This window comes from Neovison vison, chromosome 7 (genome assembly GCF_020171115.1).
Source record: "Neovison vison isolate M4711 chromosome 7, ASM_NN_V1, whole genome shotgun sequence".
Classification (NCBI taxonomy): domain Eukaryota; kingdom Metazoa; phylum Chordata; class Mammalia; order Carnivora; family Mustelidae; genus Neogale; species Neogale vison.
This window is the reverse complement of record NC_058097.1, coordinates 190,960,478-190,983,793: the sequence shown is the minus strand read 5'-3', so window position 1 is coordinate 190,983,793 and position 23,316 is coordinate 190,960,478. Positions and strand designations below refer to the sequence as shown.

The following is a 23,316-nucleotide window of genomic DNA, read 5'->3' as shown; positions in this document are numbered from 1 at the left end:
AAGAAAGTTTCCCAAATCCAGAGAATCAGAAAACTCTATTCAGGTCTAATAATGATTCTGAAACTGAACTGCAATGCAGGGAGAAGAGTTCCCCACACCTACAAGCAATTCTCAGAAACCAGCTGGGTGTCCTATAATTCAATTCTGACACTATGTATCTGGAGATAGTTTCAAATCCCACAGGTTAAAAGTTCAGGCTGAAAAGATTGGACCTTGCCCAACATTGCAAATGCCAGTTGCAACCCAGGTTATCACCAGGGCTTCTAACCTAATAGCTATAGATCAAAGACTCCAATGACCACATTCCTTAGGTTAGGTTAATTTGCTAGAGCAGCTCACAGAATTCAGAAAAAGATGTGTTATAAAATGATATAACTCAGGAATTGCCAGATGGAAGAGATCCATAAGGCAAGGTTTGTGGGAAGAGCATGGAGCTTCTATGCTCTCTGAGTTCACTGTCCCCAAATCTCCACCTGTTCACCAAACTAGAAGCTCTCCAAACCCCATCCTTTGGTGCGTTGTTGTTGTTGTTGTTGTTTTTATTTCTCTTCAGCATAACAGAATTCATTGATCTTGCACCACACACAATGCTCCATGCAATACCCGCCCTCCTTAATACTCGCCACCTGGCTCCCCCAACCTCCCACCCCCTGCCCCTTCAAAACCCTCAGATTGTTTTTTCAGAGTCCATAGTCTCTCATGGTTCACCTCCCCTTCCAATTTCCCTCAACCCCTTTCTTCTCTCCATCTCCACTTGTCCTCCATGCTATTTGTTATGCTCCACAAATAAGTGAAACCATATGATAATTGACTCTCTCTGCTTTACTTATTTCACTCAGCATAATCTCTTCCAGTCCTGTCCATGTTGCTACAAAAGTTGGGTATTCATCCTTTCTGATGGAGGCATAATACTCCATCGTGTATATATATATATATATCTTCCTTATCCATTCATCTGTTGAAGGCCATCTTGGTTCTTTCCACAGTTTGGTGACCATGGCCATTGCTGCTGTGAACATCAGGGTACAGATGGCCCTTCCTTTCACTACATCTGTATCTTTGGGATAAATACCCAGTAGTGCATTGCAGGGTCATAGGGAAGCTCTATTTTTAATTTCTTAAGGACTCTCCACACTGTTCTCCAAAGTGGCTGCACCAACTTGCATTCCCACCAACAGTGGAAGAGGGTTCCCCCTTCTCCACATCCCCATCCCCTCCAACACACGTTGTTTCCTGTCTTGCAAATTTTGGCCATTCTAACTGGTGTAAGGTGATATCTCAATGTGGTTTTAATTTGAATCTCCCTGATGGCTAGTGATGATGAACATTTTTTCATGTGTCTGATAGCCATTTGTATGTCTTCATTGGAGAAGTGTCTGCTCATGTCTTCTGCCCATTTTTTTATATGATTATCTGTTTTGTGTGTGTTGTGTTGAGTTTGAGAAGTTCTTTGTAGATCCTGGATATCAACCTTTTGTCTGTACTGTCATTTGCAAATATCTTCTCCCATTCCGTGGGTTGCCGCTTTGTTTTGTTGACTGTTTCCTTTGCTGTGCAGAAGCTTTTGATTTTGATGAAGTCCCAAAAGTTTATTTTTGCTTTTGTTTCCTTTGCCTTTGGAGACATATCTTGAAAGAAGTTGCTGTGGCTGATATTGAAGAGGCTACTGCCCGTGTTCTCCTCTAGGATTCTGGTAGACTAACAGAACATAATAAAATTAATAAGTAAAATAAATAAGTAAATAAACATTTAATGTTGGAGGCAGTTAATTAGGTTCTAACGAAACACCTAGAGGCCAGTAAAGAAACCATTACCAGGTACTGGGAAAGTCAGTGGCCAGTCCTGGCAGCATTCCAAAACAAAGCCACAAGAAGCCAGATCAAACCAGATTGACCCAAAACTTTCTCTAAGAACAAAAGATAAAGGAGTTAATCATCACTAAAGTAGCCTTACAAGAAATGTTAAAGGAATTTCTTTTTTTTTTAAGGGGCTTCTTTAGGTGGGAAGTAAAAATGGCCATAATTAGATATTTAAAGACTATGAATAAAAAGATGTAACATATGACAGCTCTGTATAAAATGTGAAGAAGGGGTCACCTGGGTGGCTCAGTCATTAAGTGTCTGCTTCCTGCTCAGGTCATGATCACAGGGTCCTAGGACAGAGTCCCACATCAGCCGCCCCTGCCTTCCCTGTGCTTCTCCCTCCCCCACTCCCCTTGCTTGTGTTCCCTCTCTTCCTGTGTCTCTCTCTGTCAAATACATAAATAAGATCTCTTTTTAAAAATGTGGAGAAGAAATTAAAAAGGGAAGAAAAAGAAAAAGATTTATCCTCTCTCTCTCTGCCTGCCTCTCTGCCTACTTGTGATCTCTGCCTGTCAAAAAAATAAAAGAAAATCTTTAAAAGAAAAAAAAGGAACAAAGAAGAACTATGAAAACAAATTTTTAAAATAGCAATAATTACATAGCTATCAATAATTACTTTGAAAGTAAATGTCCTAAATACACCAATCAAAAGACATAGAGTGGTGGGATGGATTTAAAAAACAAGATACATCTATATGCTGCCAACAAGAAACTCACCTCAGACCTAAAGACACATACAAACCGAAAATGAAGGGATGGGAAAATTTTCATCATGCAAATGGAAGTGAAAAAAAAAAAAAAGCCATGAGGCAATACTTATATCAGTCAAAATACATTAAAACAAAGGTGGTAACAAAAGACAAAGAAAAGCATTAATCATGATAAAGGGATCAATCCAACAGAAGGATACAACAATTGTAAATATATACACACCCATCACTGGAGCAGCTAAGCACATGAAGCAAATATTAATGGACATAAGGAGAGAAAATGATGGTAATACAATAATACAATAACAATGTCTTCGAGTGATACATTGGACCAGATGTACTTAACAGATACATACAGAACATTTCATCCAAAAACAATAGCATACACACTATTATTTTTTAATTAACATATAATGTATTATTAGCCCCAGGGGTACAGGTCTGTGAATCACCAGGTTTACACACTTCACGGCACTCACCATAGCACGTACTCTCCCCAATGTCCATAACCTAACCACCCTCTCCTTACTCTCCTCCCCGTGGCAACTCTGTTTGTTTTGTGAGATTAAGAGTCTCTTGTGGTTTGTCTCCCTCCTGATCCCATCTTGTTTCATTTATTCCTTTCCTAGCCCCAAACTCCCCATGTTGCATCTCAACTTCCTCACATCAGGGAGATCATATGATAATTGTCTTTCTCTGATTGTCTTATTTCACTAAGTCTAATACCCTCTAGTTCCATCCATGTCGTCGCAAATGGCAAGATTTCATTTCTTTTGATGGCTGCATAGTATTCCATTGTATGTATATACCCCATCTTCTTTATCCATTCATCTGTTGATGGACATCTAGGTTCTTTCCATAGTTTGGCTATTATGGACGTTGCTGCTATAAACATCCAGATGCATGGCATACACACTACTTTGATGTGCACAGGGAACATTCTCCAAAATAGATCACATATTAGGCCACAAAACAAGCCTTAATATAAATTTAAGAAGACTAAATCATACCATGCATCTTTTATGACCATAACACTATGAAACTAGAATAAATCACAAGAAAAAGAAAAACTGGAAAAAAAAAACACAAAAAAAACCCTGGAGACTAAACAAAATGATACTAAGCAACCAGTGGGTCACTGAAGGTGTCAAAGAAGAAATCAAAGGGGTGCCTGGGTGGCTCAGTGGGTTAAGCCGCTGCCTTCAGCTCAGGTCATGATCTCGGGTCCTGGAAGCGAGTCCCGCGTCAGGCTCTCTGCTCAGCAGGGAGCCTGCTTCTCTCTCTCTCTCTCTCTGCCTGCCTCTCTGTCTACTTGTGATCTGTCAAATAAATAAATAAATAAATCTTTAAAAAAAAAAAAGGAAGAAGAAATTTAAAAAAAAAAATACATGGAGAGAAATGAAGATGAAAACACAAGAGTCCAAAATCTCTAGGACACAGTGAAAGCAGTTCTAAGAGGGAAATATATAGCAATACAAGATCTACCTCAAGAAACAAGAAAAAAGTGAACAATCTAATCTTATACTGAAAGGAACCAGAAAAAGAACAAACAAAACCCAAAGTGAGTAGAACAAAGGAAATAATAAAGATTAGAGCAGAAATAAATAATATAGAGACAAAAGCAAAGAAACAAAAAAAGAAACCAAGAACTGGTTCTTTAAAAAGATAATCAAAATTGACAAACCCTTAGCCAGACTCATCAAGAAAAAAGGGAAAGGACCCAAATAAATAAAATCAGAAATGAGAGAGAAGTAAAAATGACACAGCAGAAATACAAATGATTATAAGAGAATACTATGAAAAATTATATGCCAAAAAAACTGGACAATCTAGAAGAAATGGATAAATTCCTAAAAATACACAATCTTCCAAAACTGAACCAGAAAGAAATAGAAAATCTGAATCGACCAATTATAAGTAATAAAATTGAATTGGTAATCAAAAAACTACTAAAAAAAAAAAAACCAGAAAATAAAAGTGCAGGATAAGATGAGTTCACAGTGAATTTCTGCCAAACATTTAAAGAAGATTTAGGGGCACCTGGGTGGCTGAGTTGGTTAAAGTGTCTGACTCTTGATTTTGGCTCAGGGTTGTGAGATCAAGCCCTGGATTTTGCCCAGCATGGATTTTGGGTTTTGGATTTTGGATTTTCTCTCTCCCTCTGCACTCACTTTCTCTCTCTCTCTCTCTCTCTAAAAATAAATAAGTAAATAAAAATAAAGAAGAGTTAATCACTATTCTCCTCAAACTATTTCAAAAAATAGAAGAGGAAAGAAAGCTTCCAAATGCTATGAGGCCAGGATTACCCTGATAACAAAACTAAAGACATCATCAAAAAAGAAAACTATAGGCCAGTATCGCTGATGAATATAGATGCAAAATACTAGCAAACCAAATCTGACAATACAGTATAAAGAAAGATCATTTGCCACTATCAGGTGGGATTTATTCCCAGGATGCAAAGGTGGTTTAATATTCACAAAGCTGTCAACATCATACACTGCATCAATAAAACAAAGGATAAAAATCATATGATCATTCCAAAAGACATTGAAAAAGCATTTGACAAGATTCAACATCCATTCATGACAATAACCAAAAACAAAACAAAACAAAACAAAAACCTCTAAACAAAATAGGAAGAAAGAGAACATACCACACACCTCAACATAATAAAGGGCAATTATGGAAAACTACAATTAACATCATACTCAATGGTGAAAAACTGAGAGTTTTCCCTCTAAGGTCAGGAACAAGAACAAGGACGTCCACTCTTGCCACTTTTATTGAATACAGTACTGGAAGTCCTAGCCACAGCAGTCAGGTAAAGGAAGGAAGGAAGGAAAAGAGGAATGGAGGAAAGGAGACAGGGAGGGAGGGAGGGAGAGAGGAAGAAAGAAAGAGAGGGGGAGGGAAGAAGAAGGAAGAAAAAGAATGGCTGGGAAGGAGAGAGGAAGGGGCATCCGTATCAGTAAAAAAAAAAAAAAAAGTTAAATTGTCACTATCTGTATATAACATGATACTCTACATAGAAAATTTTAAAGACACCACCAAAAAACTACTCCGAGTAATAAATAAATTCAGCAAAGTGGCAAGATAAAAAATTAATACCCAGAAACCAGTAGCATTTTTGTACACTAACAATGAAGTTGCAGAAAGAGAATTTTTTTTTTAAGATTTTTATTTATTTGACAGACAGATCACAAGTAGGCAGAGAGGCAGGCAGAGAGAGAGAGGAGGAGGAAGCAGGCTACCCACTGAGCAGAGAGCCCGATGTGAGGCTCGATCCCAGGACCCTGGGATCATGACCTGAGCCGAAGACAGAGGCCTTAACCACTGAGCCACCAAGGTGTCCCGAAAGAGAAATTTTTAAAATACCATTTACAATTACACCAAAAAGAATAAAATACTGGAAATAAAGAGAAGAAAGACCTGTATTCCAAAAACCATAAAACATTGATGAAATAAATTGAAGATGACACAAACAAATGGAAAGATATTCCATGCTCATGGGTTGGAAGAATTAACATTGGTAAAATGCCCAAAGTACCCAAGGCAATCTACAGATTCAATGCAACCCTTATCAAAATACCAACAGCATTTTTCACAGAGCTAGAACAAATAAAACTAAAATTTGTATGGAACCACAAGAGACCCCAAATAGCCAAAACAATCCTGAGAAAGAAGCTGGAGGTATCACAATTCCAGATTTCAAAAAGTACCACAAAGTTGTAGTAATCAAAACAGTATGGTACTGATACAAATATAGACCCATAGATCAATGGGACAGAGCATAGATCTCAGAAGTAAACCCACATTTGTGGTCAATTAATCTATGACAAAGGAGAGTAAAGACAGACTTTTCAAAAAATGGTGCTGGGAAAACTGGACAGCTACACATAAAAGAATAAAATTGGGCTACTTTCTAACACCATACACAAAAAGTAAAGTCTAAATGGATTAAAGACCTAAACGTGAGACCCAAAATCATATAAATCCTAAAAGAGAACACAGGCAATAATTTCTCTGACATTGACCAGAGTGACATTTTTCTAGCTACATATCCTAAGGGAAGGGAAAAAGAAATAAAAGTAACCTAGTGGGACTACACTGAAAATAAAAGGCGTTTGAGCAGTGAAAGAAAGCATCAACAAAACAAAAAAAACAACCTACTGAATAGATAAGGTATTTGCAAATGATATATCCAATAAAGGGTTAATGTGCAAAATATATAAAGAACTTCTACAACTCAACACCATAAATAAATAAATAAATAAATAAGTGGGCAGAGAACCTGAACAGACATTTTTCCAAAGAAGACATGCAAGATCATTTGGATGAAAAGATGCTCAATATCACTAATCATCAGGGAAATGCAAATCACAACAATGAGATATCACCTCACACCTGTTAGAATGGCTAACATCAAGAAAGATAAGAAACAGCAAGTGTTGGCAAGGATGTGGAGAAAAAGGAACATTCATGCACTCTTGGTGGAAATGTAAAATAGTACAACCACTGAAAAACAGTATGGAGGGTCCTCAAAAAATTAAAAATAGAAATACCATATGATCTAAAAATTTCACTATTGGGTATTTACCCAGGGAAAATGTAAACTCTAACTAAAAAAAAAAAAATGCACCCCTGTGTTTATTTCGCATTATTTACAAACACCAAAACACAGAGGATACTTAACTGCCCATCAGAAGATGAATGGACAGGGACACCTGGGTGGCTCAGTTGGTTGGACAACTGCCTTCGGCTCAGGTCATGATCCCAGAGTCCCGGGATCGAGTCATGCATCAGGCTCCCAGCTCCACGGGGAGTCTGCTTCTCCCTCTGACCTTCTCCTCGCTCATGCTCTCTCTCACTGTCTCTCTCTCAAATAAATAAATAAAATCTTTAAAAAAAAATAAAAAGAAGATGAATGGATAAAGAAAATATGATACACACACACACACACGGACTGTTACACAACCATAAAAAAGGATGCGATCATTCCATTTGAGACAACATGGATGGACCTAGAGGATATTATGCTAAGTAAAATTAGACTGAGAATGACAAAAACCGTAAAACTACGCTCATATATGGAATCTAAAACAAAATAATTAAACAAAAAGCAGAATCAGAAATATAAATACAGAGAACAAACTGATCATTGTCAAAGAGGAAGGTGAGAGCGATTTGGGCAAAATGCATGAAGAGGAGAGGAGACACAGGCCTCAGTTATGAAAAGAGTAAGTCACAGGAATAAAACGCAGAGAATAAAGAATGCAGTCAAGGACATTGTAATAGTGATATAATGGGATAGATAGTTAGTTGTACTTGTAGCAAACATAGCTTCATGTATAAACTTGTCAAATCACTAAGTTGTACACCAGAAACTAATGTAACATCATGTGTCAACTATACTCAAATAAAAATTAATTAGTTGATAGTGTAACAATGTTATATGGTACAATCTGGTGACTGTGCTTATGGTGTGCATTGTGTAACATACAGAATTCTTGATTTACTGAGTCATACACCTAAAACTAATGTAACACTGTATGTCTATCCACTATTCTTCAATAAAAAAGAAATCCCAGAGGGAAGAACAGAATGCATGAAAGATGGTTCAAATTTAAAGAAATAAATGTGGTGAAATTTCCAGAAAGAAAAAAAAAAGGTTTAAAAGATAAGGATACCCATCAATTCCTCTATGTTCCATTGCTTCTGGGGCACACTGTCATGATGATGTTTTGCTCTAATTGTTCATTTATATGCCCCCACTAGACTCTCAGTTGCTTGATAGCAGGGCTTCTGACCACTTGTATATAGATAATGTTCAATGTCTGCACACAATATGCACTCACATAGTGAGTTCAGGGTGTGTTTGTAAAATAAACTAATGAATAAATATCTGCCCTGTGTACCTCAACTTGTCCAAAAGGAACACCTTCCCTCTCCCAGAAAATATATTCTCCTGACAGACTTCTATCTCCAATGATGTGACCATGCCTTTCTGAATGGCCAGCCTAAAAATCTGGGAGTCAGCCTTGTTTCCTCTTTTCTCACATCTCACACCTATTCAGTTAAGACTTATTTTGTCTTTGCCTTCACAATGTAATGAGAATCTACTTCTACCATGTCCACAGCTTCCTCCCTGCTCTGAGCCACAACCACCTCTCCCTTCCTTCCTAGTGGTTCCCTTAATTGTCCTCTACCACATTCTGCTCCCCGAGTCTGCTCTCCTCATGACAGCTGAAGCACTCCCTCCAAGCCCTTCCATGGGTGCCCTTCCATTCAGAGTAAAACCCCGGACCTCTGCCACGATGCACAGTGCCCTACATGGGCCCATCCCCACTACCTCTCTGACCTCATTTCCTCCGGCTCTCCCCTCCGTTCCCTTGTTTCAAGCATACTGGCCTCCATAATATTCATCAAACACACCAGGCATGCTGTCACCTTGGAATCTTTGCTCTGGTTGTTCCTTCTGCCTAGGACATTCTTCCCTTAAATATTTTTTGGCTAACTCTCTCACATCCCTGAAGTCTTTTTGCAAACACACTTTCTCAAGACAACTATTTGATCACCCTGTTCAAAATTGCAACATCTCAGCACTCCCAAACTTCCTTACTCTGTTCTACTTTTTCTTCCTTCCATTGCACATATACTTCCATTGCACGTATTATATAATCAATTTTATTTATTATATTTATTTTATTGTCTGCATCCTCTACTAGAACATGAGTTGTATGAAGCAGGGCTTACTGTCTGTTTGTTTATCTAATATATCTCAAGTGTTTAGAATATGCCTGGCACATAATAGTTCTAAATTCATATTTTTTCATTAAATGAATGAATAAATAATAGAAGTCAAAATAAATAATAGAAGTCAAAAATAAGGGTAACAACCTATACATATACAGGACTTCACAACTGCAAGTAATCTTATTTCATTGTTAACTGACACTAACATGTGCCAGACAGACTTGGCTCCTTGCATATATTATTTTAAATCAAAACAATTACCTTTAAAATGCATTTTATTTATTCCTTCATTTTACATAGGTAGGATCTAAAACTCATGGTTATTTTCTCAAGGTCACACATTGTCATAACCAATACCCCTAACACCTCTTTATGCCATAGTTAAAATAGAAAGCATTTAGTTATATAGAAACTGTGAGGTTCCATGTAAATGTCTACCCCAGCTGGGATAGACCAGAGGCAGACCTGGATAAATCATGAAAGCATGTTGAGCAAAGAAATGCATGAATAAGGAAGTGAATGCATAGGAAAATGACATTGGGCAAGTCACCTGACCTCTCAGAAAGATAATTCCCTCGTATGTCAGGTGCAGATAGTAATACATATCACCTAGGGTAACTACTGTGAGATGATGTAGAAATAGCATAGTGCCCGGCATTTAGTAGGTGCCTGCTACATATCAAGCATTACTAGATCTCAATGGCCGCTGGTCAGACTTGGTGGGGGACTGGTTTACAAGGGCAATGTCATAGGATTTATTTCCAAGTTTCTTTCCCATTTCCATTTATTTCAAAACTTTTTTTATTAAATATCAAATACAAAGAATCATAAAACTAGGGATACCTAATGGACAAGGTACTCAGCTACGGATTCTTCAAGCCAATCCCTCCAAGTTTAAAGAGCAAACAACGTGCTTCTCCACAGCATGACTTATCCTCCCTTTCCTTCCATTCAAGAGATTCTATTCTGACCTAGATTTTCCCAGGGAAAATCATCATCATCATCTGTGCTTCACTTTCATGATTTGTATTATATAATAATAAAATAATACATGGCTTATGTTATTTCATCCTCAAAACATTCTTATGTATTTACTATACTTAGCCCCATTTTACAAATAAGGAAAATGAGGCTTAGAGATATTAAGTAATTTGCCCAAGTTTATACTCATTTCTGTCCTTGTTTCCTCCTCTCTCGTACTTATCTTATTTACTTACGTACTTACTAAATTACTCCCCTCTCATACCCTCATGCCATCCTTAAACCATCAATATACCCTTGGCCCTCTTAGTTGGTGAGAATATGAATCAGGATGACAGAGAATGTAAGTGATCCCCCCTCCTGCTATCATGTCCCCATCACCATGGCAGAGCTTCTGGAGGCCAGACTCAGTCCATGAGCTTCACACCTTCTCCCAGTTCATGATCACCACAACCTTTAAGATAACTATTATAATATGCTCATTTTAGAGATGAGGAAAAGGAAGCTCAAAAAATTAGTGTTTAAGTACTTGCGAGTTCCACCAAGTGGAACTACAATGCAGTCTGGGAGACACTGTAGATCATCTGATCAGAGATGATCTATCCCTCCTGCAGGGCTCTCTTCCAGCCTCCCTCTTGCAATGCTGGTGTGCTACACCTTCCTTCCTTCCTTGGCCTTTTACTACTGAAAAACTTCAGAGATTCACAGTGTACATTGCCCAAAGGAGGTAGCATGTCATCATGAAAAAGACACTGGTCTGGAAGCCAAAAGACCTCAGTTTTAGTCCCAACTTTCTCACTGGTAGCTGAGTGAACAACTCCCTCTCTCTGCTTGGTATTGTATTTCCCTACCTATACATAAAACAACTGGATTAAGTGCTGTGATTCTAAGCTGGAAAAATAGAAATATACCAAACAAATTAATTTCACTGACAATGATAATCAATATTTAATGAGTTAAAAAAAAAATAGCAGCTCCCAGGTGGCTCAGTTGGTTGGGCATCCAACTCTTGATTTTGTCTCAGGTCATGATCTTGGGGACTTGAAATCAAGCTCCACCTCAGGCTTCCTGCTCAGCATGTAGTCTGTTTAAGATTTCCTCTCTCAGAAGGGGAACCCTCCTACACTGCTGGTGGGAATGCAAGCTGGTGCAACCACTCTGGAAAACAGCATGGAGGTTCCTCAAAAAGTTGAAAATAGAGATACCTTACAACCCAGCAATTGCACTACTGGGTATTTACCCCAAAGATACAAATGTAGTGATCCGAAGGGGCACATGCACTTGAATGTTTAGAGCAGCAATGTCCACAATAGCCAAACTATGGAAATAACCTAGATGTCCATCAACAGACGAATGGATAAAGAAGATATGGTATATATATACAATGGAATACTCTGCAGCCATCAAAAAAATGAAATCTTGCCATTTGCGACGAAGTGGATGGAACTAGAGGGTATTATGCTTAGTGAAATAAGTCAATCAGAGAAAGACAATTATCATATGATTTCCCTGGTATGAGGAAGTAGATATGCAATGTGGGGGGTTTGGGGGGTAGAAAAAAAATAAATGAAATGAGAAGGGATCGGGAGAGAGACAAACCATAAGAGATTCTTAATCTACAAAACAAACTGAGGGTTGCCGGGGGAGGGGGCTAGGGAGAGGGTGTTGGGGTTATGGACACTGGGGAAGGTATGTACTATGGTGAGTGCTGTGAAGTGTGTAAACCTGGCGATTCACAGACTTGTACCCTTGGGGCTAATAATACATTATATGTTAATAAAAAAAAATAAAAGAGTTAGAGAGGAGAAGGGAGTTGGGGGAAATTGGAAGGGGAGGTGAACCATGAGAGACTATGGACTCTAAAAAACAATCTGAGGGGTTTGAATTGGCGGGTGGGTGGTAGGTTGGGGCACCAGGTGGTGGGTATTATAGAGGGCATGGATTGCATGAAGCACTGGGTGTGGTGAAAAAATAATGAATATTGTTATGCCGAAAATAAATTAAAAATAAATTTTAAAAAAAGATTATTTAAAAATTTAAAGATTAAAAAATTTTAAAAAATTTTTAAAAAGATTCCCTCTCTTGGGGCACCTGGGGGGCTCAGTGGGTTAAGCCTCTGCCTTCATCTCAGGTCATGATCTCAGGGTCCTGGGATTGAGCCCCGCACCAGGCTCTCTGCTCAGCAGGGAGCCTGCTTCCCTATTTGTCTCTGCCTGCCTCTCTGCCTACTTGTGATCTCTCTCTCTCTCTCTCTCTCAGTCAAATAAATAAATAAAATCTTAAAAAAAAAAAAAAAAACGATTTCCTCTCTCCCTCTACTCCTGCCCCTCCCCTTGCTCATGCTCACTCGTGTTTGCACTCCTTCTCTCTCTCTCGAAATAAATAAATAAAATATTTTTTTAAAAAATAGAAAAAGCAAGTAGCTAGCTTTTTGTCATTACTAATTCTTTTCACTGCTTGGTCTGGGGTTGGTTGGGAGTTAGAGGTCCACGTTACATGTTTGCAATGCCTTACACTGTATGGGATCCCTTACCAGTTTTCAGATACATTGTCTGTCTTGAAAAAGAAAGGAAGTTTATAATGCAATCTAGAAACATTTCTACTTTAAAAGATTAAAATGTAAATAAATCTTTTTTAAAGATTGTATTTATGTATTTGACAGAGAGAGAGAGAGAGTAAGCACAAACAAGGGGAGCAGCAGGCAGAGGGAGAGGGAGAAGCAGGCCTCCTACTGAATAAGGAGCCTGATGGGGGACTCGATCCCAGGATGCTGGTATCATGACCTGAGCCGAAGGCAGATGCTTAACCACTGAAGGCAGATGCTTAGCCCCCCAGGTGCCCCGTAAATAAATCTTCTAACAGCCCTTCAAGCTTCAGGTATCAGAAGATTCATTTACAGGAAAGAACACCTTGCAGGGTGGGCCTGGGCTACAGGAAAAGGGAGCCAAGACTGCACCTCAGTGAAACACACCCTGAATTCCTCCATCTCCAAACAATTAAGTGGTGTCAGAGACCACATACCAGACAGCCTGTTTGAAATGCTGGGGAAGCCGGCTGGCTCTGTGAACTCTGACCCCTCCATTCTCCCCGGCGGTGAGCAATAACCCCACCATGGTCTGGGCAGTCATATGGCAAGCCTCTAAAGAATAAGCTTTGTGTGGAGGCACCCTCTGGGCAGAGGGAATAGTAACCATAGTGGTATACGGTCTGCTTGCCTCGATCGAGGAGATCTGTATGCCAGGACCTACACAATGTGATTTAAAGGCATCATCTCACTTAATCAACACAACATCACTCTGAGGCTCTACTGTGATTGCTCCTATGTTTTCAAATGAGGAAAACGAGGGTCAGAGTGAATGAGTGACTTGGCCACGTTCTTGCACTAGTAAAGGCCAGAGCCAGTAATGCAAACCAGGGTTCAAAAGCACCTTCTTCATCACTAGACAACACTCCTGACTTGGGAAGTAGGAGCATCTGATCTCCCAGAGAGGACGTGTCCTCAGCAGCTAAAGGATGAACAAGAAAATGGCTGATGGAGAAGGATTCCAGAGATACAAGAAAAAAAAATCAATCAACTCACACTTGATGCATTCAAAGGCAGGAACCTGAGAAATACTAAGATACTGTGCAGCAGGGCTGATATCTGGACACTGAGAATAAAACAGAGAGAGCTACGCCAGGGAGGACACCTGTTTTCTGTAAGGATCCTTGGGCAGTTCAGGCTTATTCCAGCCAGAGAGTCCCCAGAACACCAAGACTCCATGAGAACAGACCCGAGAGAGCTCCACTCTCTGCAGTGGAGCCACGGACGTCAAGAAGTCAAGAAGTCAGAGAAGTGAAAGGCTGCAGTAAATTTTTAAACACAGAAGGTTCAGGGAAGCGTATGTGGAGTCACGCCAGCCAAAGCCATTGCCAGACGGGAGTTCCTCTTCGGAAGCAAGAGCACATTCATGGTTCGCAAGAGTGCCTTGAGGCTTGCTAATGAGACCCCAGGGGCATTGCATCCCAATTAGAGGAGTCGGCCATAGGGACAGCCATTCCCCCTTGTCACATTAACTTAGTGGTTCAAACTTGACAGGCCAAGGGAGCCACTGTTTTTATCCCGACTTTGGATTTCTGTGCTGAATCATCCCAAATTCATTCATTCAGCAGTAGTTATTAAACAATTACTATACAAACATGGTTTTATGCCATCTATTTGAGGAGGTATTAAATATAATATATATTATATGGAAATATAGAAATATAAGTAGCTGGCATTAAATAGGAATGGATTTTTTTATTGGTGTTTTTTTTTAAGTAACAGAGACAAGTTTAAACTAAACTTGACCTTTGACTCTTGCCTTATGTTACCATAACATTTTGAAAAGCATTTCTACCCTGTGAGGAACATAAGACAGGCGGGGGGGGGGGGCAACATAATAGGGTGCTTTAAAGTATGAACTAAGGAGTCAAGTTGGCTTGTTTAAATGCTGTCTTTGCCACCTGGAGATACATAACCTTTAACAAGTGACTTAAGATCTCTGATATGCCATTCTCTCATCTGCAGTGTTTTCTTTCTTGGGCTGAAAGAAATCTGTATACATTCCACAATAATAGCTAGAGATTTTAACACCACCACTATGACACACCCCAGCAAGCAGAAATAGGATTCAGGGGGCACCTGGGTGGCTCAGTGGGTTAAGCCTTTGCCTTTGACTCAGGTCATGATCCCAGGGTCCTGGGATCGAGCCCCGAGTTGGGCTCTCTGCTCAGCAGGGAGCCTGCTTCCTTTCCTCTCTCTCTGCCTGCTTCTCTGCCTACTTGTGATCTCTGTCAAATAAATAAATAAAATCTTTAAAAAAAAAAAAAAAGAAAGAAAGAAAGAAATAGGATTCAGTTTTAAAAATCACTAAAAACATAGATCCAAACAATATCATATGAACCACCTTAACCTACCTGATATTTGTGGAGCATAGCACCCTAAAACTGAATACCTAATCTTTCAAGCATATGTGGTAGGCTCACCAAGATAGACATTACGACAGGCCATGAAACAAGTTTCAAATAAATGTAAAAAAAATGACATCATTCACAGTGGAATTAAACTAGAAAATTAGAGGGCACCTGCACCCTAAGATTCATAACTGCAGTGTCCACAATAGCCAAAGTGTGGAAAGAATCAAGATGTCTATCAACAGCTAAATGGATTAAGAAGATGTGGGGTGTGTGTGTGTGTGTGTGTGTGTGTGTGTGTGTGTAATGGATTATTATGCAGCTATCAGAAAGGATGAATATTACCATTTGTATCAACACAGACGGGACTGGAGGGTATTATGCTGGGTGATATAAGTCAATCAGAGAAAGATAATTTTCATATGGTTTCACTCATATGTGAGAACATAGGAAACAGCACAGAAAATTGTAAGGGAAGGGAGGGAAAACTGAATGGGAAGTCTTTGTTGAGGGAGAAAAAACATGAGAGACTCAACTACAGGAAACAAACCAAGGTTTTCTGGAGGGAAGGTAGAGGGGGATGGGATAATTGGGTGGTGGGCATCAAGAATGGCATGTGATGTGATGAGCCCTGGGCTTTACACACAATTGATAAATTGTTGAACACTATATCTGAGACTAATGATGTACTATATGTTAGCTAATAGAATTTAAACAAAAAAGAAAAAAGAAGGGGAAAAGATAAAGTAGAAATCAGTAAAAGAAGATATCAAGGAAAGAAAACAACTATTTGGAAAATAAACTCTGTACTTGTTAATAATCCCATGGTCAAAGAAGTCAATTATTTCTTATTTTAAAAAATAAGAAGACATTTCAACTGAATAATAATGAAAAGACATGAGAAATTTTGTGGGAGGCAGCTAAAGCATTGCATAAAGATATTTTACCGTTTAGGGGCACCTCGGTGGCTCAGTTGGTTGGGCAACTGCCTTCGGCTCAGGTCATGATCACTGAGTCAAGGGATTGGGTCCCACATCGGGCTCCCGGCTGTACGGGGAATCTGCTTCTCCCTCTGACCTTTTCCCATCTCATTCTCTCTCTCTCCCTCTCCCTCTCTCTCTCCCAAATGAATAAATAGAACCTTAAAAAAAAAGATATTTTACAATTTTAAATTCTTATATTAAAAATGAAGAAAGTGTAAAATCTATGAACTAAGTCTATACCTTGAGAAAGAAAAGAAATAAGAGAAAATTTAAATACAATCAAAGTAGAAGGAAAAAAAGAAGATAGGTATTAATCACATAGAAAACAAAAATAGAAAATGTTTTTTCTAAAAGCCAGACAATGATTCTGTGAAGATATGAAGAGAACTAAGAAATCCCTAAATAGGCTTTGAAGTTAAAAAAAAAAAAGACAAAAATAAAAATGAGAAAACACAAATTTTTAATTTGAGAAAGGAAAAGATTAGCACTACACCTTCTTCAGAAAATAAAGGATAATGAGAGAATATTATGAATAACCTTAAGTTTTAATATTAATGTCATTTGTTGACTTAAGCTCATCAAATTCTACAGCTCAGGTTAAAGTATAAATTCCTCCCCCCCAAAAAAGCAACTTACATAACTGACCCAAATGAGACAGAAAACCTGAATAGCCCTGTATCTTTTTAAATAAATTGAATTCACGGTTTACAAATACACACACCAAAAGAATTCCAAGCCAAGACCACTTAAAGGAGAAATAACACCAAATTTACACAAATGTTTTTAAAAATAGAAGAGAAAACTTCCCAAGTTATTCATCCGAACAGCATAACTCTACCACCAAATCCTAACAAAAGATGTTTTAAAAAGGAAATCACAAACATCACTCATGAACATAGATGCAAAAAATTCTGAATAAAATACATTTAAATAAAATGCAGGAATATATACAAGGGATAATAGACCCTGTGGCTTTGATCTCAAAAAAGCAAGGCTGTTTCAACACTTGAAAATCAGAGAGGTGATAGGGCACCTGGGTGGCTCCGTCAGTGAAGCATCTGATTCTTGATTTAAGCTTAGGTCATGCCAAGTCATAAGATAGAACCCCACATTGGGCTCTGCACTGGGGGTGAAGCCTGCTTGAGATTCTCTCTCTCCCTCTCCTTCTTCTTGCATGTGCACGCTCTCTCTCTCTTCAGAGGGGGTGTTCAAGACAGCAACACAGGAAGATCCTGAACTCACCTGTGAAGAATTCTGGACTCTGAAATATAGTTGACAAACAACTCATGTAGACAAAATATCAAAGGCTTTGGAAGAATCTTTGACCTGCATTTTCCTGCACTGCAAAGTGAACATTGTAGCACCTATGGGGCAGCACTTTCCTGTGATTTAATTTTAGGAAATTTATTTGTGGGTTCTCAATTCATATAGGGTTTTTTTAAAGACTTTATTTATTTATTTGACAGAAAGAGAAAGAGATCACAAGTAGGCAGAGAGGCAGTCAGAGAGCAGAGAGGTCAATGCGGGGCTCAATCCCAGGACCCTGAGGATCATGACCTGAGCCGAAGGCAGAGGCTTAACCCATTGAGCCACCCAGGCACCCCATAGTTTTTGACTCCTGTTACCCAATTTCCAATCTGTATGGTATTCTCAAGAATGATTCTGTTTTCAACATTATGTCATTAGGGGGAAAAAAAAATCTCTCTTTGGCCAGCATATTGAGTTTTAATCCCATGCATTAGGTAATTCTTACAGTTCAATGCCCGTGTTTTGCCTGCACTAGAAAAGGACCTTGAGCTGAAAGACACTTCACATCTTCCTAATTTCCTACCCTCTACTTCCAGATCTGGCATCTCAGACATTAGTTTTCTACAGACCCAGAAATCCCTGTGAACACTCATAAGGCAGTTCATGCTACATAGTTTTTAAAAACACTTTTTATTTGCTCTGAAATGATTCTGGAGGGAAATACCCAACAATAAGGAGAATATCAGCCCTCAGATTTGGAATTCAGAGATTTAGAAGTATTTATGCTCCGTGATCTCTAAGGAGAAGCAGAGGAATGTACACAGAGAGCAAAAGCTTAGAAATCAGGGAGAACTGGGTTTGAACTTAGGCTGTGTGACCTTGATCAAAATATTGATCTCCCCAAGATTCAATCTCCTCATCTATAAAAGAGGAGAGTCATACCCACCTCACCGTAGTGGATTTTTTTTTATTTTTTTTTAATTTTTTATGAACATATATTTTTATCCCCAGGGGTACAGGTCTGTGTGTGAATCGCCAGGTTTACACACTTCACAGCACTCACCATAGCACATACCCTCCCCAATGTCCACAACCCAACCCCCCTTCTCCCAACTCCCTTCCCCCCAGCAACCCTCAGGTTTTTTTTGTGAGATTAAGAGTCACTTATGTTTTGTCTCCCTCCCAATCCCATCTTGTTTCATTTACTCTTCTCCTACCCCCTTAGCCCCCCATGTTGCATCACCACTTCCTCATATCAGGGTCACCATAGTGTTTTAGGATCAAATGAGATAAAATATATGCAATATCTTGGTTAATAGTAAAATATACATAAACATACATGTTCCTTGTTTATTTATAAATATTATTCTCAGAAACAATATCAAGAGTGAGTGTTTGTGTTCAGTGATATAATATTGCTATCTCAATTAGATAACTGAGAAGAAAAGAGAAAGATAACAACCACTTTTACATCTGAAGCTCTAATGACTTCTTCTCTGTGCACTAAACCCTTCTAGGTCAGTTGGGCTGCCCAGAATTCACTGGGCAAACCTTCAGTATATCAAGTTAATAAAATGTCTAAGCATTTGAGTGACTTCTGTATCTCTCCCTACCTTCCTCCTCCCCAAATCCAAAGGTTCAGGCTCTTCCAACACAAAAGACACACGGACAATGACCCCAAGGCAGTCTCCTCCTCTTCTACTAACCTCTTTATTATTCCCAGAAAGAACTTGGTTTTCTAGAAGAGTTCATTCTTTCAAAAACAGCCAACCTGCCTCAAGGTCACTGTCAAATATGAAAATGCATCAGTAGCAGACCTCTAGACCTCATTCTAGAGGCTCCTTCATCCTGTCCAATCCCATAAAGATGAGAAAACCAAAATTTAAAGAAAAAAATAAAAGGTGACTGACCAAGAAAGGCCAGCCCATCAATTAAAGGTAGAGACAGAGTGAGATCTCACTGCCCCAACTTCCCAACCCTTGTTCCTCCTATTTCCTCCAACAAAATCATCTACTTCTCTTCCCAAATCACTGTCCTCCTCATCAGTCTCTTCATGGCATTTTTCACTTCAGCATTCCTGAAGGAGTAAATGAGGGGGTTTAAGAGAGGTGTGATCACTGTGTAAAACACAGCAACTATCTTATCTGCAGGGAGGGTGACACAAGGCCTCAAGTAGACGAAGGAACAGGGAATGAAGAACAAACCCACAACAGCAATGTGAGAGGCACAGGTGGACAGCGCCTTGCGCCGACCATCTGAGGTCCGCGTCCTCAGTGAGTTCAAGATGACCACGTAGGAAGCAAGTAGTACCATGAAGCTGACCACTGAAATGGTGCCACCATTTATGATGATGAGCACACCAATGAGGAAGGTGTCTGAGCAGGCCAGCTTCAGCACAGGGTGGACATCACAGAAGTAGTGGTCAAGGACATTGAGGCCACAGAACGGTAGCTGGAAAATGAGGAAAGTTTGCCCAACAGAATGCAGCAATCCCCCACCCCATGCTGCACCCACCAGGAGGCCACACACACGCCGGTTCATGATGGCAGTGTAGTGCAAGGGTTTACAGATGGCCACGTAGCGGTCATAGGCCATGACTGTCAGGAGAAAGATCTCAGTGCCACCAAAGAAATGGAGGAAAAATATCTGAGTGATGCATCCCTTGAGGGAAATGATTTTCCTTTCAATGAAAGAGTCAAGAATGAGCTTGGGGGCTGTGACAGAGCAGTAACAGATCTCCACAAAGGACAAATAGCTGAGGAAGAAATACATGGGGGAGGTGAGCCCTTTGCTGGCCATGACTGTCACGACAATGAGGCCATTACCCAGCACAATGGCTATGTACATGAGGAGAAACATCACAGAAATGATCTTCTGCACATCCTGTTTGGGGGAAAACCCCAAGAGAATGATTTCAGTCACATTGTTTACAGTTGCCATGTTTTAAAGCACAGGGGCTAGTGGACTAGAATCAAGAAATCAAATAACTCTCTTCTAATACTTGGAAAAATCCTTCTCAGGTGTTGAAGACAATTTTCATTCTTCCCCTCTTGAGTCCCCTCTCAGCCTTGGGCTCCTCCAAAACATGTCCTCCTCGAGACAAGTAGACAAAAAAACAATCATCAAGTGTTTTGTTTTTTTTTGTTTTTTTTTTTTTCCCAATTTATTTATTTTCAGAAAAACAGTATTCATTATTTTTTCACCACACCCAGTGCTCCATGCAAGCTGTGCCCTCTATAATACCCACCACCTGGTACCCCAACCTCCCACCCCCCCGCCACTTCAAACCCCAAAATAGGACTGAGTTTGTAATAATGCTGCCTCAAAGGGTTTTCTCTAATGCAGACACACCTACATTAGCTAAAGAATTCTTACAACAAAAATGAGAGGATATTTTCTACATGAGAAAATTGAGCCTCAGAGATTCAATCGAGTCCTCACAGTTCATACCTGAACTGAGGTCTGAATTCTTCAAGACTTAAATGCTTCCACTAATCTTATGCTCCTGAAGTGGGTCTCATACTGGTTGTATAATTTAGATTTCAGGTCAGTCTTATCTTATACCTTTATGTGGAACCAATTTTTTACAGAACTTTTATAGACCTTTTATTTTTTTATTTTTATTTTTTATTAACATATAATGTATTATTTGTTTCAGGGGTACGGGTCTGTGAATCATCAGTCTTAGGCCTTTTATAGACCTTCTCAACCTCAATTATCCTACAACCTGTGGAACTAACCAGGCTCCCCTGCAGTTGTTTTTAAAAAGCTGGAGGGGGGAAGGACAGTCACCAACTTCAGCCATCCCCCATAAAGGGAGAGATGGCAGAGGGAGATGTGAGTCACTAGCAGATTGCTTCAATAGTCCTGACCAATGTCTAAGAAACAATTCAAAAGCCAGGCAAATTCCATAACAGCCTACCATTCCACGGGGATGGCCCAGCAGACATCCCCTCATGTGCACTCAGGGCCTCAGAGCACAGCAATTCCACAGAGGGAAAGAGCCTGAAGTGGGTGCCAGGACTGCCTCCTGAAGCAAAGGCATGCTAGAGAAACCCTAACATGCACTGCAGTGACCTCCAAGGACTGACAGAGGGTGATCAGACACAGATAATCCACCATCACAGCCTCCGAAATGGTGATTCCCACAGGGTGAAACAAGCCAGTCAGCAAACAGGAAGGTATCCAAAGTGGATATTCCTGCACTTGACAGCCAGCTTGCCATCCAGGCCAGTCCTCCATGAACGGGAGAGCAGCCGTGGCACTGTGATCTGGCCACAGAACCCTGAGTTTGGAATCAGAGGTCCTGGCTACAATCATAGCACAGCTGTTTCCTGGCCGTGTGACACTGAACAGTACAGAAACCCTAGAAAGCCTGGAATTTTCATCTGACAAACAGAACTAATAATATCTTTCCAAGGTGCTGTTTTGAAAGCTAAGTTTAAAAACAAATTATAACTCTGTAGGGGTACAACTGATAAGAGTGTCAGAATGTAATTGATTATGCTTTAACTCTGCTTGTCACCCTGTCAGTGCAGTGTGTGATGGGGACATAATAAGGACCCCCACTCCACAAGGCTGGCTTGCCACCCACCTTTGCTTGGATAGTCTTGCAGCATTTGGGCTCTGAGTTAAGCATCTTACAACAAGCATACAAAACAAAGGGCTACCTAGTGAAATGGGACTGAATATGCTAAAGTCAAGCCTGTCCCCAAAAGAGAAATACTGCAGGAGTCCACTTACATGGGTCCCTAGGGTATAAGCTCATAGACACAGAGCGTAGAATGGTGGTTGTCAGGGGTTGGGGGAGAGGATGTAGAGTTAATGGGTTCAGATCTTGGGACAATGAAAGTTCTTGAGATGGAGGATAGCCATGGATGCACAACACAAATGTACCTGAAAACCACTAACTGTACTCTTCAAAACAGTTTAGGTGGTAAATTTTTATGTTATGTATGTTTTACCATTAGTAATCAATTAAAAAAATTCATATGACTCACATTTGCCCTTCTCCATTCCCACCCCAAGGACAATGGTTGAAGCTTGGCAATTTTGTTTCCCACCCACCTTAACTTCTGTCTTACCCCTGTTAGGAAGCCTGGTTAGTTTCAGAGGATGCAGAATAACTGAGTCTGAGAAACTCTGATACTTACTGTAGAAAATCCATTCCACAATACGGGCTAAGACAAGACAGATATGACATCCTTGTTAGGCAATCAACATATGGCATACTTCACCCTAATGCAAAAAATGGCTCTATTACTAGACAAATACCCTGTGAAATTAGATATGAAGGTAAATGCTGTCTGTTTCTAAAATTCCTTTTGGTATCAGAGAGTTCCTCTCAGAGAATTGGTAAGGACAACTTTAGATTTCAGATTTTCAAAAAAAAAGTTGCATTTGTCTTTCCAAATTTATTGAAAATAAGAGGGCAAGATGTTTATACAATGTATATATCTATATGTATGCACCGTGTAAAAAACAAATTTTTCTCTAAAATGTTACAGTTGTTAAGTCTTTACAATGGAAGAAAGAAAAGGAAATTAACATTTTCAAAACTCTGAGTAGAAATGGAGAACTTTCAAGAGAGATTTCATAATGAAATCATCAGAGTGGTAAACCACCAACAGTGCAGAGACATGTCACCTGTGCAGTGACTTTAATTCTGACTTTAACTGGCAGAGCCAAGGATATACCCTGAAAGTTAAGTATGTGTTCTTCTCAACCAGCAAGTAACTGCATGCTTCCAGGTTTTGTGGTTAAGAAAACCTAAACTGGGATGCACTTAGAAGCCTAAAACAGAGTGGCCTCGATACATGACTTCTGTGAGCATTTTTCAAA

At 39.6% G+C, this 23,316-nt stretch overlaps 1 protein-coding gene across 1 annotated transcript; it reads right to left on the bottom strand.

The window, feature by feature from the left end:
- Positions 1-19,485: 19,485 nt before the first annotated feature.
- Positions 19,486-20,415, bottom strand: LOC122914326 (olfactory receptor 4X1). Its single transcript, XM_044260959.1, has one exon. It carries the CDS (start codon positions 20,413-20,415, stop codon positions 19,486-19,488), a length of 930 nt encoding a protein of 309 aa, XP_044116894.1.
- Between the last annotated feature and the right edge of the window lie 2,901 nt (positions 20,416-23,316).